The 27484-nt window shown below is 45.5% G+C and overlaps 1 protein-coding gene and 1 long non-coding RNA gene across 3 annotated transcripts; one reads left to right on the top strand and one right to left on the bottom strand.

The window, feature by feature from the left end:
* Positions 1-1507: 1507 nt before the first annotated feature.
* Positions 1508-4660, bottom strand: LOC114601892 (metallothionein). The gene is made up of 3 exons (XM_028739505.2): positions 4507-4660; positions 2646-2711; positions 1508-1713 (listed from the first exon to the last, which is right to left on the bottom strand). Exons 1-3 carry the CDS (start codon positions 4535-4537, stop codon positions 1619-1621), a joined length of 192 nt encoding a protein of 63 aa, XP_028595338.2. The 5' UTR covers positions 4538-4660; the 3' UTR covers positions 1508-1618.
* An 11514-nt stretch (positions 4661-16174) lies between these two features.
* LOC114601894 (uncharacterized) lies at positions 16175-24653 on the top strand. Of its 2 annotated transcripts, none has more exons than XR_013393660.1 (4): positions 16175-16540; positions 18259-18339; positions 21985-22783; positions 22961-24653. It is a non-coding gene; the product is annotated as an uncharacterized LOC114601894 (long non-coding RNA). The 2 variants fall into 2 exon arrangements; XR_013393659.1 differs by having other exon boundaries at positions 21078-22783.
* The last annotated feature ends 2831 nt before the right edge of the window (positions 24654-27484 follow it).

The raw sequence follows: 27484 nt of genomic DNA, 5'->3' as shown, positions 1-27484 counted from the left end.
GTTTCCACCTGTTCTCCTGAGAACAGGTGCCGACTTCCCCTTCTCAGGGTGAGATGAAACTCATTTGGTGCAGAAAGGATTCTCAGGTGTATCTCTATATAAGGTCACATCTGCCCCATCTATTTTGTTAGCATATACAGCAGCAAAAGTCAACTGCAGTTCACTGAATCCTTGGTTGCAACACACTTGCTCACACCTTTGTTCTCAGAAGGAAAGATTCAAGATGACTGCAGGCCTCAAGGTCCAGAGAAAGTGTAAGGTGGATGAAGTGGCAAATAGGATATGCAAGCTAAGATGCATCAGTCTAAACCTGAAAGGATAGAGGAAAGTCAGCAGAGATAAAAAGATACAAGACTAGTCTGGGAATCTGGAGGTCCCTTACCATCTAAGCTCCAAGCAAAACTTTCTCGGCAAGCTGAGTTGCACTCTAACTTCCAACACACACTTTAAAACTGTCTTGCCTTCCCCCACAGACTCCTGAAAACTGTCATTGCTAAGGATGCTGAGAGTAGCTAGGAGGCACCTATTCCCTTCAGAGCTACCAGTCAGTGTTGGTAGACTAGAAGACATCTAAGGCCAAATCCTGTACCAGCAGCTGTGGCATAAGGCAGCCTGTGTTTCTCTCTGTTCAGTTTCTTACTCAACTTTAATGTTAATTTTTGTGTTCTGGAAACTAGCACCGAACTAAGAAGCATTGTGTGGATAGGGGTCTGCTAAGATACCAGAAGCAAGCAAGCAGAGACCTTTATACAAATGCTGTATCCAGCAAGGAACTTCTTTCCCAAAAGGCAAACTTGACCATGTTTCTCCTACTTGGATAATGAAATGTCTCAAGCACAATGACAAGGGAGGAGGAGCACCTTTGCTGTTCCAGTGAGAGGATGGGTGAATACATGCATGTTCTGCCCTGCAGGTGATTTTCTTATGATGGGGTCCTCCAAGCTTATATTTATTCCTAGTGTTGGGAATTTCACCTGCTCGATGGGCATATTGCAACTGTACACAAACTTGAAGTAGCCCAAAGGCTAAAAAAGCAGACAGTGGTCCTGCAGACCTAGGGAGTTTCAAAAGAAAGGAGTATTTCACCAGGAAAAACTATTCAGAATAAATGGGAGAAAGGCACATCTACTACGCTTTTTTAAACTTCCATGGACCTCCTGGAGTCTTCTGGTCCTGTTCTTAACCTGAAGCAAAGTTCTTAACCTGAAGCACTATTTCTGGGTTAGCGGAGTCTGTAACCTGAAGCGTATGTAACCCGAGGTACCACTGTACTACTTTAGTCAGATATAGAGATTTGGGGTTGTCAAAAGCCTACTTAGCACCATGGATAAAATGCACCCAATTTGGGGCATGTTTGTGGTGGTTTAACTACAAAAGGTTCATTTCAGTCATTTTCATGTTTATCATCTGGTTTCAAACGATTGGAAAGTCTGCAGACTTGCGTTACAGGCTCCCATTAGCCTTTAAAAAGGCTATACAGACCACACCCAGCCAACACAGTTCAAAGTTGTCAAGTTTGAAATACTTTTATTTTTCTGAAAACATTTTTCTTCCTTTTATCTGTATGAAAGAGCAACTACAAAATAGGAAAATTGTCTCCTTTTTTCAAACGGCATTTTTAGGTGCAGCAGCTGCATTTATCCGACAGTGGCTCTTTGCAGACACAATTTTTAGCACATTTGGCGCATCCAGCTGGGCAACAAGAGCAGCAGCCTGAAAGAGATGGGCAAAAAACGACATTGGATGTTTAGCGTGCCAAAGAGATTAATGACCTTTAGTAATTTAAGTGGCTGGCATTATAACAAATTAAGCGGGATAGTGAAATGTCTCAAGCACAATAAGGAAGAAGGAAAAGTGGTTAAGGTGCCATCAGTTTGTATAAGGGGTACAATGACTGCACAGCAAATACAGATTCAAACGTAACTAGCCCAAAATCTGAAGTCACTTTTGGCAGATCAACAGCTTCAAAAAAAATATGAGAGGAAAACAAATTCTTCCAGCTTACTAAAGCTTTTATGCCTCCTTGCGTCAAGTAGTTTCCACCCACATATTGAATGTCAGCTAACAAGGGGAACTTTCTCTATTTCTTTTCCCCTGATGCTGGGCATTTAATAAGCCTGGCATGATTTACACTGGGTATGGGTGAGAGAAATACAAAAGTTCAAGTTTAGGAGGTTTCCCTAAATTCAAAATTAATACCAAGAGATGTTAACTTTTAATGAATTTGTTCAAGAATAGAACTTAACCTTGTGAAAGGACAATCCTTGGAAAGGAGGCTTATAAGGGAGAACATTATGTCCAATCCTATGTATATTTTGTCAGAATCAAGTCCCAAATAGTTCAGTGAGAATCACTCTCAAGTACTAGGACTGCATTGCAAGTTCCTGTGTGAAATCAGCAGCCAACACCATTCATTTAGAGCACATGGCTGTTCCCCAGTATCCTGGAAACTGTAGATTACCCTTCAGCGCTGTGGTTCCCAGCACCCTTAACAAACTACCATTCCCAGGATTCGGGGGGGGGGGGAGAGAAGCCATATGCTTTAAACATAGTGTGAATTTACCTGCAAAACTCTTAGCTTCTAGGTTTTAACCAGCTCCTTCTGATGCATGGAACTTTTATTGGGTTCACAAAGAGATACTCACTTTTTTTGCATGAAGTGCATTTGCAATTTTTGCATTTGCAGGAGCCGGCACAGGAACAAGAGCCACCTGGAAGGGGGAGAAATATACATGCCACTGAGTTAAATTAAAATAAAACTCCACCCTTCGTCCCTTTCAACAGAAATATATGCTTGCACTGAAGCCACTGAAGCCAATGGCTATAGGGTTGCATACAGACAACTTCTTCTCGTTAATAAAAAATAGAAGCAATACAAGTTTGCCTATGCCTATAGGATGGAAGAATAAAATTCAGAAGTAAATTGGAGGCAAAGCTCCTAAGTTTAATGAGAATGCTTTGGGAGGGTTCCAGGACTCAGAAGCCAAAAAGGGTAAGTTCCCAGAGTTTATACTGTGGGCTTCTTTCTTAAGTGGGACTGCTTTGTGACAGGGAACAGTACAACTAGCTTGGATCAAGCACTAGAGCCAGTTCTAAAGTGTAGAAAGACTGATGTTCTGAGAATCTGAACAGAGATCACAGGTTCTTAAAGAAGTTAGTTACTAAGCATCCCACTATTTACCCAATTAATGAATGCATTGGGACAACTGTAAGCAAGAATCTCCAGGGTCACAGATTCCCAGAGAGTGCTGCAATACTTTTTTTCCATAGTAGTAACATTCAAGTGCAGAAGTGACTAGCTTTGGTGCATCAGAGTACTTTCAAGGTGATCAGCACTGCCAAAGCAGGCATCTGAAGAGCAAAGAAATCACATTTTTGCTCAGTATGATTTTGTGGATGCTGTAAGGAGGCTGAACAGAGGAAGGACGGGTCTGCTCAAATACATCATCACACCTGGCATCAGTAAGCATGGCAATTGTAGGCCTGTAGATGTCGGTGGCTAAAACTGATTAAAGATAAAGGTAAAGGGACCCCTGACCATCAGGTCCAGTCGTGGCCGACTCTGGGGTTGCGGCACTCATCTTGCTTTATTGGCTGAGGGAGCCGGCGTACAGGTTCGAGGTCATGTGGCCAGCATGACTAAGCCGCTTCTGGCGAACCAGAGCAGCACACGGAAACGCCGTTTATCTTCCTGCCAAAGCTGTACCTATTTATCTACTTGCACTTTGACGTGCTTTCGAACTGCTAGGTGGGCAGGAGCAGGGACTGAGCTCACTCCGTTGCGGGGATCTGAACTCCCGACCTTCTGATCGGCAAGTCCTAGGCTCTGTGGTTTAACCTACAGCGCCACCCGCATCCTGTATCTTAAAAGGGCTGTTGAAAGCAGGACTCCCAATGAAAATGGATGCTGCACCACAATCCTAAGCCAATTTACTTAGAAATAAATATTTGTGTAGTAAAGTGCTTGAGAATCACACCCTTTAAAAACATCCCCTGTGGTCCCCCCCCCCCACCATGCAAGCTATAGAAGAGTATAGAAAGCAACCCTTATTGCAGACTCCGCCTCCACCCACCCCCTGCTCTCTTTAGACGGCAATGAGTGTTAAGCCCAGCGCACTGCAGCATTTGGGATCCTTTGTGCTCATTCTGCAGAACTGGCCCAACAAAGGCCCATTTTCCCTAGCCGGGCAGCTTGTCCCTCTGCTTCAGCCTTCTGCCGCCCCGTACCCTCCAGATGCTGTTGGGACTGGCTCCCACCAATCCCGGCCAACACAGCCCATCCGTCGGGGATTATGGGTGTTGTTGTCCAACACATCTGGAAGACAGAAGGCTGGGGGGAACCTGCTCTAAGTCACCTACCAGGCCCAGCAGCAGCTCTGCAGAGGTACAGACAAAAGTCTGAGACCAGGGATGGAACCTGGGACCGTCTGGGTGCAGAGCGCGCTCTTTGAGCCACCGATCCCTGGCTCTTTCTAAAGCAGTCGAGCAAGTGGAATGAAGACTCACCAGTGGCGCAAGCGCAGTCCTGAGGATCCATCGCAGTTGCAGGAGCGATCACAGATCGGAGGATTAAACGAGGCGAGAGGAGATGTGTGGCCTGAGGGCAGCCTCTGCCGGCATATTTATAAGCAGCCGGAAGGCAGGCGCGGCGAGTGCAAAGCGTCCGCCCCTTTCCTGCGCACGGACCGGCCCCGGGCAGCGGGGGCGAGGGGTGCAAAAGCGAAACCCACGCAGCGCCGCGTGCAAAGGAAGGCGGCCCCCGCGCGGTCCCGTGCGCACATTTCGTAATCGGCGCCCTTGCCAAAGGTCCAGCCTCTCCTCCCCTCCGCTTATGGAGCTGCGTGCAAAAATTAGTCTCTCTTTCCCTGAAGCATTGCACGATCGAGCCGTCGGCTCCGCGTGCAAATATCGACCGCTTCCAGGCGGGGGAGGCGCATGAAAGATTTTGCAAGGAGGGGGAAAACTTGCAGTGAGAGGGAAATTCAGTGACGGGTCATTTTCTCTTCCCGTGGAAGAGCGTGTCCATGTTTACTTGTGTGGATCTGAAATGGATTTCGTAATTTAAAGCATTAAAAAGAGATTGTGGTTGTTGTAAACAGAATCTGCCCTTTTCCCCTTATGGGGTATCCAAGAACATGGTCATCAACGCAAAAAGGAGCCCAGATAAGTGCAAGTGAGAAAACGGCCCCAGTTCTGAAGCTTTCAGTATTAAAAGACGCCGCGCAAAATGAAAAAGGTGATTGGAAGGGGGAAAGTAAGCTCTATTTCTTCGTTACCCTGTGCATTTAAAGTATAGTTGAGCTGCTTCATTTTATTTAGGGCATCCCTTCCCAGCAGGGGATTAAACTGAACTCAGGAGGGCTGGATCCTGAGACCTATTTACAATTATGGGACTCAGTGCTGTGACAGCTGAAGGAATAACAAGTAATGGCTTCTGAACACCGTAAAGAGTAGTTTCCACCTCATTATTTAGCTACACATCTGGGGATCAAAAAGGAAAGGGCGTTTGAATCCCACTTTTCATTTTCTTAAGCTGTTCAGCCATGAATCTTGTGAAAGAAGGAATCTTTAGCCTCAGTTGTCCATTTGTAAAATGGGGGTAATAACACCAGGAGATTACAGTTCCAGGTTGGTGGCTCTGTTTCTCAGTTATGCCAAAACCAGAGTCCTCTGCCACCTTTAAGACACTGACCTCAAAAAGGTTGAGATTCCTGCATTATAACGGGTTTGAACTAGATGACCTTTGGTGTACCTTCCAACTCTGCAGGTCTGTGATTCTAGAAGGACATTGTAGAGCTAGAAAAGTTTCAAAAACAGGCAGTTTGCCTCCCGCAAGATATAGTGACATCCACCCACTTAGGTTTGAAGAAGGATTGGCCAAATTCATGGAGGGTAAGGCTGTGTGTGGCTGCTAGTGACACAGTGGCTGTGTTCTCCCTCCGCTGTTGGAGGTCCTGTTTGCAGACTTCTCAGAGGCATATAATTGGCCACTGTGAGATCAGGATGCTGAATTAGGTAGGCCACTGGCCTGATCGTATGTTCTTATACATCTATGTTGTAAAATGCAAGGGTGTTTTTTTACAGGAGCATTCAACATTAGGCTTTCTCCTGCCCTGCAACAGCAGTTTCTGACTTTGGAAGGCATAATGGCCTTCAGGCACAACTTTCTAAATGGTACTGTGCATTATTTCATTTGCTTCCTAATTCAGCCCTGCTGCATTTGGGGGCTCATTCTTCTGAATGGGGGGCCCTGGACTACTGCCCCAAAGTCCTGCCTTGACAGCGCTACAGGTCACAGTAATAAATCTGATATCTTTGGGGTTGCTTCCTGTTGTGTGGGGTGAATCTAGTAATAATGTTAGAGCACTGTGTACGCACATCCACCCACACAGAGAACAAGAGCTGGAAATGACTGAGGTTTCTATTTTGGAGAAGAAACAGACTTCTGTCACTGAACTTTTTGAACAAAGCACACTGAGTCCTGTACACACGGTATGCCTTTCATTTGCATTTTCCTCTGCACCCCATTCAAAGCAGGCGCTGCTCCTCTTGCTCAGTCTCCTGTGCTGTGTGCAAACAACACATGGCAATACAAACATATCTTGTGCCATGTGCAAACTCCTTCCGGGGCCAGTGCAGCAGTTTTATCTGGGAACATGTTTAATGCTGACTCAAGGGTGAGTCAGCCATTGTGTGATCAAAGGGAAAGAGAAGTAAAAGTGAGGGGGGCAGTTCATGAGAAATATGATTGTGTTGCAAAGGTTTGCGCTGATGGGATTAAGCAAAAACTTACATAGCAAAGGTGATTTCCAAAATCCGCATTTTTATTAATTTTTCTTTCCTTTCTTTCCTTTTTCATTATTAACGAACTGCATTTAAATCAGACAGTTTTGACATTCCATCTCCTGGTGAAAATATTTCTTTTTTTTGCCATTCTTAGACAATTTGATTCAGCGTGAGTCATTTGTTCTGTATTTTATTATTTTATACTTTAATGATGTTATTGTTCAGTGCCATCTCCCAATGTTATTCTCACAACAACTGTGGAAGCTAGGAGGGTAGGTAAGGTTAGTCTTAGAGATGGTGACTAGCTTAGGGTTGCCCAGTGAGCTTCACGGCTGAACAGGGATTGCAGGGTTTATGACACCAACCAAAGTACCACAAAACAGTAACAGTGAGCAAGCTTCTGTATTCTCTGGAACACTTCATGAGTCTATACGTTAAATGCAGCAGGGCTGAAAAAAAGCACACTCACTGATAGTGATGCCTGGAGTCTGCATTTAGTCATCATCTTAAGGTGGAACGTGGGAGGAGGGAGCAGACAGTGAAGTTATACTGTCCTACCTGCCCTGAAGGGTTCATGTTGCATCACAAGGGGTTTCTGTTGAGTGATTTGAAAAAGAGAAAGAGAGAGAGAATTATCATTATGTCTTAATGATGATACACCACTGCAGTTCACACTTCAACACTGGTGTTGTCAATATGTGCCAGGTCTTGGGGGAGAGGGCACCATTGCCATGATAGAACCAAGAAGATACAGTCAAGCTGCTTGAAAGGAGTTGCTCCAGCCTGAGGGATGAAATTATTTGTTTGTTTGTGTAGGTGTGGGTGGGTGGGGTGGGGGGGTTCTTCCCCATCTTGCCACTGTGGAACCTTTAGAAGAGTCTTCCTCTTCCTGGTGCCCTCCAGACTACATGTTCCACCAGCAACGGCTGGTTGGGTCTGGTGGGAGTTGCAATCCAAAACATCTGGAGGGCAAAACATCTGAAGAAGGCTGAAGTGGAAACTGATCTATAAGGGCAAACAGGGCTTTGTCGCTGCAGCCTCAAGCCCACCTGCCTGCCATCTTACAACCAGGCCAAGGGGTGGTCCTCTTGGCTCTCTGCTTCCTCCTTAGTCTCAGTTGTGTCTGAGTGAAACTTAGCAAGGAGGAAGATGAGGACAAAGCTAGAACTGGTTAGCTCTGCTTGTCAATGGTTGTGTACACACTATACAAACACATATTACCCCCCTCTGCTTACCTGTTAAGGGTGCTGGGAATTGTAAGCTACAGTTTTTAGGATCCACTGGGGGAAGCAAAGTGCATTACATGCCTGGTGTGTACACAGCATCTCCAGCTGCCGTTGGCTTCCCTGCCTTCTGCCCTACCACCCACAATGAGCACCAGTCTCCACTACATGTGGGTATAAGTGTGCATATTTGTGTAACATTTGCAAGGGTGAATCTCTCCTACAAATACCCACCCACCCTTTTTCATTACTTCTCTGTGGTGATCCCTGATTTTGGAATGTTGTCCCTAAGGAGACACATCTGGCATCAGCTGAAGATTTTCTGAGTCTGGTCAACACTTCCCCATTTCTCCCAGGCATTTTAGATACAATTTGTAGTCAGAACTGTTTTTAGTCTTTAGTTTTAGGTTTTCAACTTGCCTTTTATTTGTTGATTCTTCTTTTTAAATGCATTTTTGCAACGTGGGGGGTCTGCTTTCTCCATAATCTTATTTACCTTTATCATGTACCTTACTTTCCCTCGCTAAATTAAAAAGTCGCAAATGAGGCAATCTCTCTCCCCCCCCCCCCGGAGAATTTATCCAGTCCCTTGGTCATGTTGGTTGCCTTTTTCTTAGCCTTGTCTATCTCTGCAATATCCTTTTCTAGGTGAGTTGGATCAAGCACGTTTTGGGTGGTCTGCCTTTCTGCCCCAATTGTAGCAACACTTTCTGGCAGAGAAATGTGGTGGCCTTATATGTTGACACAAACGTTCCAGCAAATGTTTTGTTTCCAAGGTGCTTGCTCTCAGGCCCCAACAAATGAGGACCCTGCCAGTACCATTCATTCATTTTTTGAATGTTTACTCACAAATGCTGACTTTATTTTGCTCGGATGCTGGCAAGGTTTGTACTGTGTGTGTATTTAATTGCATAACTGGTAGCTGGAATTTATGTCTCCACTGCTCTAGAAAAGACACGGTGTTCCTGGAAGTAGTTCATTGATTTCCAAATGTTTTTGGTGATGGCTGTGAATAGGGAAACAAACCCCTTCCTCTCAAAGTGATGTTGTTGACTCACCAATGACAAGAAACCAGCCACCCAGTTTAGATTCTGTACAGGTTATCTTTTGGTAAGCAGAGGAAAGAAACAGGAGTGAGGAGAGGAACTGAACTGCAAGGAGGGTGTATATTAGAGGGACATTCAGAATCAATGCCACAGGACATGCAAACATGGGGCATTCATTGAATCACACTGAATCCTGGGGGGGGGGGGAAGTGTTCTCAGTCTAGGAGGTGGGGAAGCACCCTGCCCTGGGGGTTTCATTTTAGGGGTGCTCTTGGAGACTCAGGTGGCCTTGATGGCTAGGAGTGCCTTTTCTCAGCTCCGGCTGATTTGCCAGCAGAAACCCCTTTTGGAAAGAGGATCTGACCACTCTACTCCATGCTCTGGTAACTTCCATATTGGATTGTTGCAGTGCACACTACATGGGGCTGCCATTGAAGACAACTTGAAAAAGCTTTATTTGATCCAAAATGCAGCCAGATTTATGTCTGGGGTCCTATGTAGATCTCACATAAGCTCTGGTTTAAAACAGCTGGCATGGTTGCCAGTTCACTTCAGGGCCCACTTCAAGGTGGTCACATTAGTGTTTAAAGCCCTAAATGACTTAAGACCCAAATATCTTAAAGATTGCCTCCTTCCCTACAAACCCTCTCAGAGGTGTTTAGATCAGCATGGTGGTGGCCTGAGAAGCAACATTCTCCGTGACAGATTCTCCAGGACTTCAGACAGGAATTTCCCCCAGCCTTACCCTGGGATTCTGGGAATTGAACCTGAGGCTTGCACTGGCTTCCCATCTGCTACCTGGTCAAGTTGAAGGTTCTAGTGCACAAAGATCTGAATAACTTGGGCCCAGGGTAGCTTAAGGATCACATTTCCCCATACACCCCAAGTTGATCACTGAGATCATCAGGGAGCAGGGAATCCTTTTAGTGGCTCCGTCTCTGACTCATGTCAACAAATAGTGCCTTCAGAGTCTGGGGCCAAACTCTATGGGACTCCCTCTGACAAGGAGTTAAGACAGGCACCATGCCTACTGAGTTTCAGGTACCTGCTTACCGGTAATTTCATTTCAGGAGGTCTTTGCACCCTGAATGCTTCTCATGTTTTGTGTTTTTGTTTTCTCGAGGTTTTAATTGGGGGGGGTTGTGTATTAAAATTTATATATTGTATATGTTAATGTTGAGACCTATGTGGTGAAAAATGGAATATAAAATTTCAATAAATAAATTCTACTTACAATACATCCGTTGAAATGAATGAACCTAACTTAGTCATGTACACTTATTCCAGTGGCTCTACTCTTGAGTAAAACTTAGTTGGATACTACCTCATTTGAGTATAGGCTAACCCAGTCTCTTCGCCCTGTTGACACCAATTCCTTGGGGTGAAAGGGGAGCCACTGGCCTGTTAACCATCATTTCTTCTGCTCCACAGAATCCAATGACAACAACTGATAACTAAATTCCTTCCTTCCGACCTCTTTACTGATGTAATCCCTCAGTGTATTATTTTGTTCATGTTGAACTATGACATTAGAATGTGACCATGAGATAGAGTATGGAAATTAGACATATAACCTCCCAGATTTGGTGCTAACAATTGCTCCATTTATACATCCCTCCAGCAATGACTAGATTAGAAAGACCTGTGTAACTGGTGTTCCTTGTGTGGCTTCAGTGTTCATACACACAGTGGAACTGTGTGGGTTGGCTTCTGTGCCAGGAGAGCTGGATTAGGTGGTGCAGTTGGAATCTGCTTAATACAAGGATTCCCAGTGTGTGCCTGCCAGAACCTAATATGGTGCTCACAAAAGGTCATGGTAAATATCCCCTCAAAATAAAATATTTAATAAAAAGTTTTTAAAAATAATAATGCACAATGATCTCTCTGCTCAGGTCCTGTTTACGGTGGCTTAGCCTCTCCTACATTATTCACCCCCTGCCACCCAAATGCCTACATACATTGTATGGCAGGATTGGAGACCCACCCTCTTGTCTGTTCTGAACTTGGGAGAGGTGCAGAGAGCACCTTTTTTTAAAAAACAGAAAACAATGATTCAGTATGGCAGCAGGTGATACTTTCCCCCCACTGAGTGGGTGGCTGATGGGTTATGCACCCACACCATTTTGTGGTCTTGTCTCTTTTTCTTCTTTGGGATGTGGCAGCCATTTTGTGCTATGCCATGCCCTCGTGGCAGCCATTTTGAGACTGGTACCCACAGCTCAAAATTCCAACTGCACCCACTGGCCCCAAAACGTCTTTTAAGACCTAATCAATTCACCTTGTGATTAGATGTACATTGGCAAGGACTTCTAATGCCCAGTTGTTTAATAGCAAAATGATTCCTCCTCTAAATTATATAGCTTAAATGAAGAAAGCTGCTGCAGGTGGAGCATAGATGTGTGGATTTTTGTGTGGAAGGACTAAAGCGTTCTGTTCAGTTTTAGTATTCAGAACAAATCCCTGGGCTCGGGAACCTTTAATTCTAAGTGAATGCTGTTTGCATCTGGCTGTGGTTGGTGGATCTTGGGGTTATAGAAGATCTAGCAAGCACTAGCACTACATATGGCTGTGAATGAGGTCATGGGTTTATCATAGCATCTTGTTTAATCCCCTCCAAATATGGAATCATTATGGACAGTAGCCTGCAACAGTGCAAAACTTCAGTAGTGGGAGAATGTGCCCATCCAGATGCTTGAACATTAGCTATGGCACTTGGGGCTGATGGGAGTTGCCATATTTGAAGAGGGCAGCCAGCTCACACTCTGCATTTAAAGCGCATGGCTCCCCCTCACAGAACCGTAGGAACAGTCATTACCCTCACAGGGCTACAATGCCCAATGGTCTCAGCTAGTGCTTTAAATGTATGGTGTGTGGATGTACTTAAACTTGGGTTAAGGAGAAGGAACTGAGAAGAGGTTCATATTTTCAAGATGTGCATCAACAGTTAGAGCATGGGTAGGCAAACTAAGGCCCGGGGGCCAGATCCGGCCCAATCACCTTCTAAATCCGGCCCGCAGACGGTCCGGGAATCAGCGCGTTTTTACATAAGTAGAATGTGTCCTTTTATTTAAAATGCACCTCTGAGTTATTTGTGGGGCATAGGAATTTGTTCATCCCCCCAATAAAGTCCGGTCCCCCACAAGGTCTGAGGGACAGTGGACTAGCCCCCTGCTGAAAAAGTTTGCTGACCCCTGAGTTAGAGCCTGGGCAGCAGACCAAGCAGGCACACAGGTGAGCTGGGCAACCTCTTCTCAGTTATGTAGATTGTAGATATATGTGCTGCATTTCCATTTAAATCACAGCAATTACTTGTAACATTTCCACCCATATTAGCATATACAAACATTATGTAAATCTGTCTTCTGTCCTTTTTTACTGATGCCAACTGTAAACTCCTTCCCTCTCATGGGATGGATGTGTTGCACAGTAATGTCTAGTTGGGAGACAGAAGAAATGTGTGTTGTGCATGATTTGTGTTGCGCATAACAAGCCTACTTTGTGCTTTGCCAGGAAAGCATGAAAAGCTGTTCAGAGAAGCATCTTCTAAACATTCTTCCCCAGACCAGCCTCCTCTGAGCAGTGTAGCTATCTCCACACCACCAGCAACTTGGAATTCACCAGGAACGGATTCATGATTAAGGCTCCACAAAGTAGAGCTCAGAGGCCGTGCACCTTTCCAATGTTTAAAGCAACCCCCCCCCCCCAACATCAAAAGAAACCTGGGAACAGTAATTTACTTTCACAGAACAATTGCCAGCAACCATAAAAAATACTACAGTTCCCAAGGTTCTTTGGAGGGAAATGTGCTTTAAAGGTATTACGTGTACACAGTCTGAGTTTCAGGGCTCACTGCCTCTGTCCTCTAAGAAGGAAAGAACCACTACCAACAAAACATTCTCCAAATGTTTCTTATATACATACAGCTTTTATTATTTTCCACATAGCTTGTGTTACTTCCCACATAGCTTATTTTCACATCTAAAGGCTACAAAAATGCACAGGCAAATATATAAATGGACAATAAGGTTACATTCCTGCTGGCAATCAAATATACAGATCAGTGCTTGGAGAGCCAGAGAAGATTCACTTGCAGCAGCTGCATTTGGTGGAAGGGGGACCTTTGCAGATACATCCCTGGGCACACTTGCTGCAGCCCACCGGACAACAGGTACAGCAACCTAGAAACGGAAATGAAAATTTACCTTTGTGGTTTCAGCCAATGAGGATATCTTAGCAGAGCTGGGGAGTGGACCCAGCAGACAACAATGTTGCTGGGATCAGAATATGAGAGATGGATGAGGACAGCAATTACAGTGGTGCCCCGCAAGACGAATGCCTCGCAAGACGGAAAACCCGCTAGACGAAAGGGTTTTCCGTTTGCGATGCGCTTCGCAAGACGAATTTCCCTATGGGCTTGCTCGCCATTTCGCCCCCGCTTCCCCCCCCCCCTTTTTCTAAGCCGCTAATAGCCTTTTAGCAGCTAAGCCGCTAAGCCTTTTATAGCCGCTAAGCCGCTAATAGCGCTAATCCGCTAATGGGGTTGCTTCGCAAGACGAAAAAACCGCTAGACGAAGAGAATCGCGGAACGGATTCTTTTCGTCTTGCGAGGCACCACTGTATGATATATGTGCACATGCTTTAACCACACTAGCATCAGCAGCAAACCATTTCACTCCAAACAGTTTGCAATGCCATTTCAACAGGGATCAACTGAATGATGTTCTCTGCTTTATGTTCCATGAAGAAGATATGCTCTTGCATGGAGCAATACAAGCAGGGAAAGGATGCTAGAATTTTCGGATTTGTGGCTGTAATGCGAGTCTGTTACTGAAAAACAAGGTCATTCTAAGGAGCCCTGGAAATGGTGGTGAAAATAGAACACAGTAGGGTCCAAAGAGCTAAGGTGCCCTTTTTGAAGCGAGCATCCTTCACATTTGCTCCCAGGGCTATTGCATAGTCTCCGCTGCTACATCTGGCTCTTTTTTCTGGTGGAAATTCTACTCCAAGTCACTAAAAATCAACTCTGGGGTTTTAATTGTATGGTTTTAATGATACTTTTGTACCCATTTTCAGCTGTGATATTTTTCTACCCTGCCCTGGAACCCTTCAGTCCAGGTGGACTTCAAGTACAAATAATATCATTTTTTAAAATGTACATAATAAAAACTCATGTTATCTATATTTATACTTAGATAACTTTACCTTAAATCTTCTGTTTTTAATTGCTGCTTTTAAATAGATTCATGCTATTTTATGTAAACCACTTGAGTTCTTATTAAGCACTATATAATAATTATTGCACAATAAAAAAAATAAAACCTGCAAACTGACCCATGGCTACCATACATGAAGTCGCAGTTACACTAGCCAACCAGTGCTTCATGCACACTTGGTAACAACTTGCTGAATGTCAGACATGCAGGGTTATGCCCACAAAATTCGCTCTCTAATACAGCATGTAAGTTAGGGCCAGTCCCATCTTACCTACTCTTGTCCCAAGTACTGTATCTACTCAAGTCTAATGCACCATCGAATCTAATGTGCACCTCAATTTTCAGAACCTTGAAACCAAAAAAAGTATTTGCTGGCAAATGTAAATGTGCCATCGAATCTAATGCACACCTTATTTTTCGCAATGTAATTTGGCCAAAAAAGGTGACCATTAGATTCAAGTAAATATGGTAATCTTTTCATGTGCTGCATCCGATTGTGGTTTTTGCCATTCCAGTACTAAAAAAGAAAAAAAAGGGCTGCTCCCAGGAACAAAATACATAGGAAAGGAAGGAACTGTTCATACTCACTCTTTCTGCATGACTTGCACTTGCAGTTTTTGCACTGACAGTTGTTGCCGCAGGTGCATGAACCACCTAAAAGAGGAAGGGTGGAATCCCATTACAATTACAAACTTAGCATCTCCTGCGCACATTTACATTGACACTCAGTAAAGAAGCCTTCAGAGAAGCCTAGAAGAATTTAGGAGGCAATTAACTTTCTCTTTCCCCCAATAAACACCTCGAAAAAGGGGCAATATAGCGTTCTATAGGACTTAAATATTCCTCCAGAAACTTGAACACTTGACAACGATTTTATTGTAGCAGAGTGGAGATATAGCAGAAAGGAAGAAACAAAAGACCTCCGGTATAGGGGGGTATATAAATTAAATAAGTAAGAAATAATAATAAAAGGAGGAGGAGGACGAGGCGGCAGGGAAAAGACATACTCCCCCGCCGCCACGTTGGTACCCTCTCTCTCATGCCCTTCCAGATGCTTTGGACTTATAACCCCCATCGGCTCCTGATGGGAGTTGTAGTCTAAGAGCAGGGACGCGGACTTATAAAAAATATTGGGGGGGCCCGGGAAAGCTCATGAATAATAAATAAGCTCATGAATATGCAAATAAAGTGACTCCGGCCCTAAATAGGGCAAGCCACGCCCCCCAGCCAGCCAATCGGCTGGCTGGGAGGTGTGGCCAGTCGGGATTCCCCTGTTCTCGCGGGGGCCAGGAGGAAGGAAATTCCCCCCGGCAGTGCCTTGGCAGTGGCGGTGGTGCTGCGAAGCAGCGAGGCAGGAGCCCCCGCCCCCGGGGATTCCCTAATCTCGCGGGGGACGGCCGGGGCTCTCCGACTAGGGCACGCGGCTGGCTGGCTGGCTGGCGAGGGAGCAGGTGGGGAGGAGGCGGGGGACGGCGGCGGCGCTCTGCTGGAAGGGCGCCCGAGATTATTGGGGGGGCTGAGCCCCCCCAAAAATTTTTTTGAGGGGGCTCGAGCCCCCTCAGGCCCCATGGAGTCGGCGCCTATGTCTAAGAGACGTGTGTGTGAGGGTGGTGGACAAGGCTGACCTAAACTCATCGTGGCAAAAGCGGACATCATCTTAGGTCAGTCTCCTCCCCTCGCCTGTAACACAACCGGCCTGATTCGCCCTCGAGTCAGAAAGAGGAAAGAGCGTCCCTCGTTGATAGGGACGCAGAGAATACAAGTCAAAAACAGAGCGCTCCACGTGGCCCGAAGCAGAAGCAGGGGAAAGAGGGGGAGAGGCAGATCGGAAGGGAAAGCGGCTGGGATCCAGATGTAAGGAGAGAAGGATGAACAATAGAAAGAGGAAGGAAGGTTTCCTCACCACTAGAACAGGGACAGTCCTGAGAATCCATTTCTCCTGGGCTCGATCTCTCCAGCAGCTAAGACGACGTTCGGGTGATCGGTTAGCAGCTGAGCTCCGCAGTGCCGTCCGCGCCTCTTTTTATTTCCCGCCGGCACCGCGTGCAAAGCGGCCGGGCTCCGCCTCTGCCCGCGTCCCGTGCGCACGGCGCTCTCCCTGCGGCTCCGCCCCCCGCCAACAAACCGGCTGGTCGGGCGCTCGCCTGCGTGGCGGAGCGATGCGGGGTGATCAGTGGGCTGGCGGGCGCGGACACGCCTCGCTTTGCGCACCGGAGGGTTCTCACGGCCGTGTGCAGCCCAGGTGGGAGGGGTGCGGCCATCCTCCAAAGCGGTGGGTGCTTGCAGAGAGCGGCTTGGGGGGGGGGGTTGTCTTGGTGATGCGTGCAAAAGTTTCCCGGCATCAAAATGGCTCCCCCCATATAATTTGGATTTACTTTGGGGGGGGGGGTGTTAAAAAGCTGTTGTCACCGTGGTCTCTTCCAGGAGACCTTTCAATTGAGCATCCATCGTGATTTGTTTACCCAAAGTTTGGAGGACATCCAGTGCTTCCAGATTGTCAGCGAATGCAAAGTGTGCAATTGGACAATCTTGAGCAACAGACATACCCCCATTTCCCAGCCCCGCCGACTGTCAGCATAAAGAAAGTGATGGCAAAGTGCGCAGGAAAGGGGGCTGGGGACGTTTGCTTGATGCAACGCCGTCTAAACACACTGCAAATAAATCCTAGTTAATGCTCAATAAACAGGCAAGGAAGCCCCTGATGTTGTGCCAAGCAATTGTTATTTTGCACTCTCCTTTTCATCCTCAAATTGTTCTTTTGACGTGTAAGGGGGAGCAGGTAGGTTGTGCAACAGTGCCAGGTCATCTTTAATTGCACACCCTGGATTTGACTGTACTTTATTGAATCCCACCTGGAAATAGCTCCGTCTGAAAGCAGCCCAGATGCAGAAAAGCATTTTTTCCTCTTTCCTGAGCCACTTATCAATTTGTGGTACAAATTGTGCCATGTTGGACCACCACGGTGTCAAAGTTCTTGCCAGCTTGTCCAGAGCATTGTGTGGCTGCCAAGAACTTTGCACATTGAACATCCTTCAGCCAGCTTAGTTCTACTTCATTCCCACACTGTGGTGACTACAACCCTTTGGGTGGGGGGTGCTGGTGGAATGGTTTCCTGACTCACCCCTCTCTAACAAATGTTCACAAGCCCACAAATTGGGGTTAAACTGTTGAATGAACTGCTGGAGGATTCTTGCATATGAAAGATGAAATATAAAATAGATTCTTTGCTCAGCCATGAAGTTCACTGGGCAGTCTCAGGCCACTTACTATCTCTCATCCCAACCCACCTCACAGGGTTGTTGTAAGGGTAACACTAGGAGTGGAAGGAACCTTGGATCTGCACCTGAGTTTTTTGGAAGAAAGTCAGAATAAAAATCTGTTAAATAAATCGTAATCTAATTTAATAATTGAAATTTACCCAACAGCTTGTTTTTAATGAATTGTACAGAACAAATGGAGTTGTCCCTATGCCCATTTTACAGATGCAGACCTCAAGGCAAGGAGAGGCAACATAGTGATTTCATGCCTAGGCCTGTTAGTGCCTGCAATTTTTCAATTTAAAGTAAAGCCTTTGTGCTCAACATACTTTAAAACTAGGTCAGAGAGAGAGAGAGCTAAGTATAGAAGTAGAAGCCTTTACCACTTGCTCTAATTTGGACATAGTGCTTTAAACAACTTGTCTTCCCAAGCCACAGAGCAAATGAGTGGTCAAACCGGCACCTCTGATGTGTATTTTCTATTTCCCTAGCTGTTTCCTCCAGACCACTGTGCCTTGTAAAACCTAAATTAGGCGGAGTGCACGCCTTTCACTTTGTGGTGGTTCAGCTGGCAGGCTGTGGGTAAGACATCTGCATTTATTGCCAATCCCTGAAAATTGCAGATTAGCACTTGCACACCTTATAATTTAGCACCTAGTGGGCAAGGAGATGTGAAACTCTTTTGCAAGCTGGAAGAATGATGAAAGTGCTTTTGTTTTCCTTACCCATGCAGGCCACCAAACGAAAAGAAAAATGAAGATGGGAGAAACTCCTTCACAGAAACTACAGGTTCAAGGCTACCATATGCCGTAAGGTAAAGGTAAAGGTACCCCTTCCCGTACGGGCCAGTCTTGCCAGACTCTGGGGTTGTGCGCCCATCTCACTCAAGAGGCCGGGGGCCAGCGCTGTCCGAAGACACTTCCGGGTCACGTGGCCAGCGTGACATCGCTGCTCTGGCGAGCCAGAGCCGCACACGGAGACACCGTTTACCTTCCTGCTAGTAAGCGGTCCCTATTTATCTACTTGCACCCGGGGGTGCTTTCGAACTGTTAGGTTGGCAGGCGCTGGGACCGAGTGACGGGAGCGCACCCCGCCGCGGGGATTCGAACCGCCGACCTTTCAATCGGCAAGCCCTAGGCGCTGAGGCTTTTACCCACAGCGCCACCCGCGTCCCTACCATATGCCGTAGTCAGACTCAAAATGCTGTAGCAGGAGTCTCAGGCAAGAGAAGAAGAGTTTGGATTTGATATCCCACTTTATCACTACCCGAAGGAGTCTCAAAGCGGCTAACATTCTCCTTTCCCTTCCTCCTGCACAACAAACACTCTGTGAGGTGAGTGGGGCTGAGAGACTTCAGAGAAGTGTGACTAGCCCAAGGTCACCCAGCAGCTGCATGTGGAGGAGCGGAGACGTGAACCCGGTTCCCCAGATTACGAGACTACAGTGGTACCTCACAAGACGAATGCCTCGCAAGACAAAAAACTCGCTAGACGAAAGGGTTTTTTGTTTTTTGAGCTGCTTCGCAAGACGATTTTCCCTATGGGCTTGCTTCGCAAGACGGAAACGTCTTGCAAGTTTGTTTCCTTTTTCTTAACACTGTTAATACAGTTGCGACTTGACTTCGAGGAGCAACTCATAGCACGCGGTGTGGTAGGCTTTTTTGAGGTTTTTAAAGCTTTTTGAGGTTTTTGAAGCTTTTCCAAAACTTTCCCGACACCGTGCTTTGCAAGACGAAAAAAATCGCAAGACGACAAAACTCGCGGAACGAATTAATTTCCTCTTGCGAGGCACCACTGTACCGCTCTTAATCACTACACCAGAGGCGGGAAATGCTTTCCAGCTCTGTTACTTGAGCATCCTTCCCCTACCTGGCACCTTCCAGATGTTTTGCACTACAACTCCCATCAGGCCTAGCCAACATGACAAATGGCTGGGGATGATGGGAGTTGCAGGCCCCAGGTTCCCCCTGCTGAGGCTAATGGGTGTTGTAATCAAAAGCATCTAGTGGACTCCCTGCTGGACAAGGCTGAGGCAAGGCTTTACGGTAGCTGAGTTTCCAGTTTCTTATCTGCTAGGGAGGGTGCCTCACAAAAAACATACAACACCTCCACCCAATGAACAATGGGGATACATACTCCTGATCCCTAGGTTGGGTGCCCCAGAAGATTAGATATTGTTGACTTCATCAGTGTGCTCTGGAAACTATCAGATTAGATATTGAAAACAATAGTCTGTGGGTGGGGCTGTGTTCCATTCCTGTACCCTTCATCAGCTGATGCTCTCCAGAAGTTGCAGGACTACAGTTCCCATCAGCCCCAGCCATCATAGAGCGCTGGCTGGGGCTAATGGGAATTTCAGTCTAGTAACATCTGAAAGGTGCCAGCTTGGCCAATGCTTCATTACCATGTAGAAGATGAACGTGAGACAAGTCAGGCTTAGATGCTGGTTGCTTCTGCACAGCAGGCTATTGTGGGCTTAGTGCTGTGCATGTGTGAAAGTTTGGTGCCACATCCACACAAGACATTATCCTCAAATGACATCCTGTATCACCCCACCATGATTTAATCCAGATTTACTATTTCTGCAGAACACTGCATACACTGTTAAGGGAAATTTTCTGTGAGATATTTCTCATATTATGAATAGCCAGTTTCCATGAATTTATCTGATCTCATGCCTACCTATATATATTATCTCTACAAACTAATAAACAAGCAGGCATCATTGGCACATCCTCACTCCAATATCACCAATAAATTATTTTCTGATTGATGTTCCGATTTATATAACCAATCTCAGTTGCTGACTCATCTAGCCTGGGTACTGCCAGAAAAGGCAACACTGTTATGTAGGGCAATTAGCTTGTGGTAATTCAGTTTTTTTAACAGGGATGGATGAATCTGTAAATTTCTCACTTTCCCAGCCTTAAGTTCTGTTCTCTGCATTTCTGCGTAAGTTTGCATTTGTTAAAACTCTTCATGAAAATAAACCAGCATCTTGGTACATATTGTTCTTAATATGAACATTTTTGTATGCAATTTTGACTATTGCACAAATTTATGTGAGGAATTCTTTTTCTAATACATTTTTGTGTTATTTCCACTACTATATGCATTTATATGCACACTTCTCCCTGATGTATACACTTTTATATAAATTTTTGGGGGGATGCAAACTGGCTTCTCTTTCTCCCCCATTTCCCTTTCTCCTACTCTCCCATCCTTTCTTTCTGACACCCCTTCTCACTCTCTTTCTAACACATCTCCCTCTCTCCCTCATCTTTTCCACTCCATGAGCTGCCAGAAGAGGGACAGATACCTCTTGCCAGGCCTGATTGCTTGCAGGGTGCTTCCCTTTTCTTTCTGCTTCAGCCAATCTGTCTTGGCTTTTCTCCATTTTCCCATGCCCTCCTTCTCTCCCTCCAGGCTCCCTGCTGCATGAAATTAGGCTGAAGACTGCATTTCCCACCCCAGTTTATGACCAGATTATGTATGTGCGCATTGCTTTGAACATTTGAAATCACAAACATCAAGTATTCTCTTTTTATTCTAGGCCTCCTGATGCTTGGTTGTCACTTTGGGGAGCTAACTGGGATTTCATGACAGCTCGCTTCTAGCCCCACTGGATTGGACAGACAGCCCTTCCTGGGACCCAGAGACATGCTCCCTTGAAGCCTGGCTCCTAGTGGATCCAGACATGTGCTCAGAGTCAGCCTCAAACCAAGGATTTCTTAGCTCTTCATTTGAGTATCGACTGCAAACCTGCGTCACCTTAGGTGCTGAGTGCTGACAGGCCTGGAGCTAAAGCAGAATCCCTACAAAAGAAGAGGACAGTATTAGTATCCTTGAGGGAAATCTGAAGCCTATATAAGTAATTTAAAACCACAACCCTGAAAGGGGCAATTCCCAAAGCCCACGAGGACTGAGCATTCTCAGTAGTCCCAGACAGTCAAAGGGAAAAGAAAAAAGGAGAACTCTTTTATTTATTACATTTATAACCCACCTTCTTCAAATAAGATCCAAACCAACACCAGCAAGTAGCCCCCTGGCCAGATTATTACTACCTGCTTAGTGCTGTTTACATCTGTAAAAGCAAGCTTTGAGCTTGCTCCAGAGGTGTCATTACGCCCCAAGGTGGTGTGTATGCATGTCTCTGTGTGCCTTCGACACAATAGCCAGCATGAACAGATCACAACTGTTGATTATATCAATGTCAAAACCACACTGGGGTGGGAGGAGTCCCACATTCATGGTGATTCTTGGTCATGATGCTCTTGGGGCAGCTGTATGCGATCCTCCTCTCATTATTTTTTGTGCCTGTGACAGTTTTGGGGCAGTCATACTATTGCACTTACATTCAGTGCATAATGCCCTGTAGCTTCCTGCTGACATGCCATAATTTCTTAATTATTCCATAATTTCAGTAGTGTTTTTTTTTCTTTTTTTGTCCTGCTTTTTAGTGCTGGAGCCTGCCTGGACAGCAATAATACATTCACAGTGGGGAAGCAGAAGGAATCATCCATCAATGGATGGTTATTGTGTCAGGAACCTGTTGCCAAAAAAACGCCAGCATGGAGGGACCTGCAAGCACCCAGTATTGCTCAGAGGAGACAGGAGTGAGTGGTGCAGGTACATCACGTCAGAGACTGACATATGTGAGAGCCTAAGTGCCTCCACCCTTGAAATTAGGCATCTTGAAGAACTATGAAATTGGATATTTGGCACTCGAACATGCAGTTTCACTTAAAAAAACAACAACTTTTCCCACCCCAAAACTTTAGGTGCCTATAGGCCTCCTATTGTCTCATAAGGCCAACAAACTGGGTTAGCTTTCCCTTTATTGAGCTCACACGAAGATGGATTTGGTGGGGCAATGCCCTCTGGCTATAATTCTAGTAGGAATTGGTATGTCTTTGAATGTGCCGATGTGTGTTTGGGCCTGTCTGAAAGATGAAAGGAGTTTGTTTCCCTTTGATGTACATCAGTAACTTCTATAAATGTTAATAGAAGGTACAACATGATCATAAGACATGGGGGGGGGGGGGAGAGACCAACTGTTGTCTCCCTTCCAGCTTCTCTGAGTAATCTGGGAAGGAGGAACCTCAGAGCTAGGAAAGGCTTGAGTTGACAAAGTATACCTAGAATTTACCTTGCTTCATCTTGTGACCACCATGTTCCCACTAATCCCCTGGCACTTCTGTTCTTGGCAGGCACGGATTCTGACAGGACGACCATCATCCTCCAGATAAGATCTAACAGGTTAACAGTGGCGTAGCGTGGGGGGTGCAGGGGGGGCCGGCCGCACCGGGCGCAACATCTGGGGGTTAGGGTTAAGGGGCGCAAATCCACGGGTTAGGGGGCGCAAATCCATGGGTTAGGGGGCGCAAATTACTTGCCTTGCCCCGGGTGCTGACAACCCACGCTACGCCCCTGCAGGTTAATATCCAACAACAAGGGGAAAGTGCCCTTCCCCCGACTTCCCAGTTCAGGCTGGGAAATGCAAAAGGAATACCAGCAAGTGCTTTTGAGTCAAAAATGTGTTGATGTGAGTTGGAGGGGTAGGCTGTATGCCTGAGCCCCCTTCTAATTCATGTAGCACGGATTCAATTCCTGGAATAGTCAGGCTAGCTTTCTGGTTAGGTAATGGTCTTCTAAGTACAGGCCATTAAGGTAACAAAGGAAGTAGCTCTGTGCTAGATACCAAATGGGTGGGCCGTAGGCTAGGATACAGAGCCATACCTGATTTCTGTTGGAATCCAAGGCTGTGGCTATGAGAGAAGCCAGACCTTCTTGGGGTGTTACTGATGTGAGCCTCTCCATTGTAGGCTCAGGTGTAAATAAACCATATACTGTATCCTAAAGATGCCACAGTCTCCGTTGTCCCTCATTTCAAGGAATCTGAACCCTGGGCAAGCACCTGGAAGCCCTAAATCTTGCATGGCTTGGAGACTGGGGTGGCATGAAACAGTATTGCTATTCTTTGGTAGCCTGGCACTACCACTGGGCAAAGTGAAGCCACTCCCTCAGGCATGAGATGCTGAGGTGTGTCAGTGACATGGAGGACAGGGCTATGTGTGTCACTTGCCCTCTCCTACACTCCTTAAGCTAGCCTGCTGACCACTCCTGCTAGCTACGGCAGTCTTGTGATTTTTCAAATCATTTCCTTAGAGACCTTGCTGTCATTACTAGTAGCGTGAGTAAAAAGAAACCCATTAAACCTTCCTCTTGGCTGACGTTGGCCCTAAGCATCGTCAAGCCTTGGAGAAAGGTATTTAAGTTTTTGTTGCTTACTAATTTTCAGAATTAAAGGGAAGCTTTCAAGAAAGCCAGTGAAATGAATCTTCGTGATGCTAAGGAGATGCTTGTCTGGGCTTGTAACATCCAACCACTTCGGTGTTTCATATATATTGGCACCCGATTTACAAGATCTGCAGTAATCTCTTAATGCACTGATCATGAGAAAAGCTAGGTAAAGATTTTAAAAAAGAATGGAATTGTCACAAAACATTTACCTAGGGATAGCTGTTTAATGTATCTGTTTTTGCCTCATTTTTCCCTTTAAATGGCTCTGGGTGTGTCAATTTATCTCATTTTATCAGCACAACAACCCTCTGAGAAATGTTAAACTTGGAGAGATCAGTTTGACCTAGGTAACGTCTAGACAACCTATTTATTGAGCAACAATCCCCATTTGTTTAAGTGGAGACATTGCTGTGCCAAGCAATTGTTGTCCAACACTTTCCAGTGCATTTTCCTAAGAACATAAGTATCTGCTGGGTCAGACCAATGGTTCGTATAGTCCAGCATAGTGTTACTCACAGTGTCCAACCAGATGCCTGTGGGAAATTAGAAAGCAGGCGCATTATCCCCTCCTGTGGCTTCCCACAACTAGTATCCAGAACTATTTCGACCTCTGTGGAAGCAGAGCATAGCCATATCCTCCATTTGTCCAATCCTCTTGGCCAAGTTGATGGCCATCACTGCCTCCTGCAGGCACAAGTTCTGTAGTTTAGCTATGCACAGTTCCTATCACATTCCTTACTGTAAGACATTCATGGTTTTCTTTTTGGTTGGGGTGGGGTGGGGGAGCAGTGTTAGGGCTGGAATTTCACAGACATTTTCTGAGAAGTCTTCTCCTAGAAAAAAGGACACGGGTGGCGCTGTGGGTTAAACGACAGAGCCTAGGACTTGCCGATCAAAAGGTCGCTGGTTCGAATCCCCGCGATGGGGTGAGCTCCCATTGCTCGGTCCCTGCTCCTGCCAACCTAGCAGTTCAAAAGCACGTCAAAGTGCAAGTAGATAAATAGGTACCGCTCCGGCGGGAAGGTAAACGGCGTTTCCGTGCGCTGCTCTGGTTCGCCAGAAGCGGCTTAGTGATGCTGCCCACATGACCCAGAAGCTGTACGCCGGCTCCGTCAGCCAATAAAGCAAGATGAGTGCCACAACCCCAGAGTCGGCCACGACTGGACCTAGAAAAAGAAGGCCACCTTGAACAATTTTAAGAACACAAGAAGAGCTCTGCTGCATCGGGTCAATGGCCCATCTAGTCCACCCTCCTCACAGTGGCCAAGCAGATGCCTGTTGGAAACCCTCAAGCTTCTTGATGCCTGCTGCAACAACCTTTTGCTTACCTGTGTTTCTTGGCAACTGGCGTTCAGGGGCATGCCACCATCATTTTCTTCTAATAATGAGCATGGTGGTTTTTTAATGCATTAATCTTTCTTAAGCTTCTTGAGATTGGTTCTCTTTTTGTCATGCCATTGAATGCTTGCTATTTTCTGTGTGCATCATAATATTCTCTGCCACCATCCATCCATCCCTGCAGTGGCCACTATTCCTTGCCTCTCCCCCACAGTGCTAGATCTGGGGAATTGCAATGGATGCAAAATGGTAGCCCTGCTGCTAAAAGAGTTGCAGCTGTAGTAAAAAAAAACAGCCACCCCCAAACCAGTAAACTGTTGTCACTGCTAATGGTGAGTCCTGTCCTTGAGAAACTGTTGGAGATTATCCTACTCTCAAGAGAAGTTCCGTGAAATGGTCCCCACCCACCACACCATTTCCCTGCCCACAAACTGGGAAGAACAGCACGGCTCACTTATTTGGACAACCACAGCACCATGCAAATTGACAGGAGATGGGCAGAAAAAATATTTTTGGGGTGAGCCAGATCAGGCCCCCAAACTGGAGGTTAGCTATCCCTAGAATGGAGATTTTCAAGAAGTCATTTATGCATTTATGCACAGGCAATAATTCAAAGGCAAAGACAAGAGAGCAAACGAGATGAAAAAGCAATGTTGTGATCTGAGAAGAGGCCACCTCATACAAGTGTGAGACGTGAGTGAGGTACATTGGTAGCAGAGTATCAGGAAGATACTTGTTTTTCGGTTTCTGTGAGCTTTGGCACTGTTTTACAATTTTATGAGTGTCACATTTCCTTCCATAGATTTCATTTATCTCACACTCTGTGCTTCAAATCTGAAAAACAGAATTCCCAGTTGCTACGTCTTGGGCTCACCTTTTTGCTATGCTGGTGTCTGAGAAGCCTGTAGTAGTTTCTCGACTCTAGAAACTTGCCAATGTTTTTATGTGTGGACTGGCATTGTGCCAAGGCACTCTGTTACATAAGACTTCCCTCAATCACGTGAAGAGAAGTCCTAGTTACGGCTTGTCAGACCAAACTTGCATCTACCCACAACAAAACGCCACCACCAAACAGCATTATTAAAAGATATAAGAGGTGTCAAAATCAAGGTAGTTTGTGCTTATTTTTTTAAATTCCCATCCACCTTTATGTCAACATTGGCATCCTGATATTCTTAATTAGGCCAGGGGACTGAAGCCGAACCTATTACTCTGTTTCTGCTCACCCCATCTCCCCAACTTCTCTCTGAATGCTTCCTTTGAGACCATACAATTGAAATTCTGAACAGTGAAGGTTCTGTGGATTCAAATCTTGCAGTACAATGCTGCACAGATTTTATTATTCTTGTCATGTGTTAAGCAAAACACAGCTCTCCCCTCATAACGCTTTCTGAATGAGGTTTTTTCTTTTCTGAAAGCCACTTCATCTTATTAGGCTTGTAACTGTTATGTCTTTCCAGTTCTCCTCATAACAAACAGTTGAATCCTGTGCATGTTTACTCAGCAGTTGATCTGACTGAGTTTGTAGGTGTAGAGTTTGCAGACAGGCCCAACAAAGCTCTAGCTACAAGTTTTTCTGCTTGTGGAGAACATCTGCTGAAGTTAATGGGACGACACATGGTGCATTATCTAACAGGCATAACATTTTGCAGGGTTGTGTTCAATCAATCTTTGATACCACCCCACCCACCCACCATGTCTCAGACCTTAAAGCATTCTTGGATTTGAGAGAATGGGATTCCTACTGCCTAGTGCCCAAACTCACTTACCAGTTACAGCTCTGACTTCAGGATAATTCCATAGTGACCAATGTGACATTTGTAAGTTTCTTTACATATTTTGTGTTTTAGTTAGTATTATTTGAACTCCATTTAACACTGAACAATTTGTTTTTTAACTGGATTGATCTTCCCTACAAAGACAATCAAGAAATATACCACAGTAAGATGGAATACTTCCTCCCTGCAGTGTGTTTCAAAATATATGTCTAATGTAACAGTTTTGCAACCTCAAGAATTTGTAACTTGAATAAATGTTTTCTCTAAAAGTATAAATCATTTCCCTCATCTGTGGCCATAAGCAGCTTGTGTATCATGAGCAATTGTCAAACTTATGGTAATAAACTGGGGGGAAAGTTTCTGGCAAATGAGCTGTAACCAATCTAACATGATCATTATAATACGTGTCAATTCATTGACAGACATGCACAAATAAATGCCTCCAAAGCAAGGTCCTGAGCATATTACACTTTACTATGCATTCATAAGTTGCAGATTGGCTTTAAGTTCATGCAGAAGGTTGTAATGCCCATGGGAATTT

The sequence above is a fragment of the Podarcis muralis genome, chromosome 7 (assembly GCF_964188315.1).
Source record: "Podarcis muralis chromosome 7, rPodMur119.hap1.1, whole genome shotgun sequence".
In the NCBI taxonomy this organism is placed as follows: domain Eukaryota; kingdom Metazoa; phylum Chordata; class Lepidosauria; order Squamata; family Lacertidae; genus Podarcis; species Podarcis muralis.
The sequence above is the reverse complement of the archived record's forward strand: the minus strand, read 5'-3'. Positions and strand labels throughout refer to the sequence as shown.

Bases quoted from the DNA above. Each gene is read 5' to 3' on its own strand.
- LOC114601892 (XM_028739505.2), bottom strand. From the start codon at position 4,537: ATGGATCCTCAGGACTGCGCTTGCGCCACTG. The intron at 2,712-4,506 runs GTGAGTCTTCAT...TCCCCCTTCCAG, and splicing joins GGACTGCGCTTGCGCCACTG to GTGGCTCTTGTTCCTGTGCC. The intron at 1,714-2,645 runs GTGAGTATCTCT...CATCTCTTTCAG, and splicing joins ATGCACTTCATGCAAAAAAA to GCTGCTGCTCTTGTTGCCCA.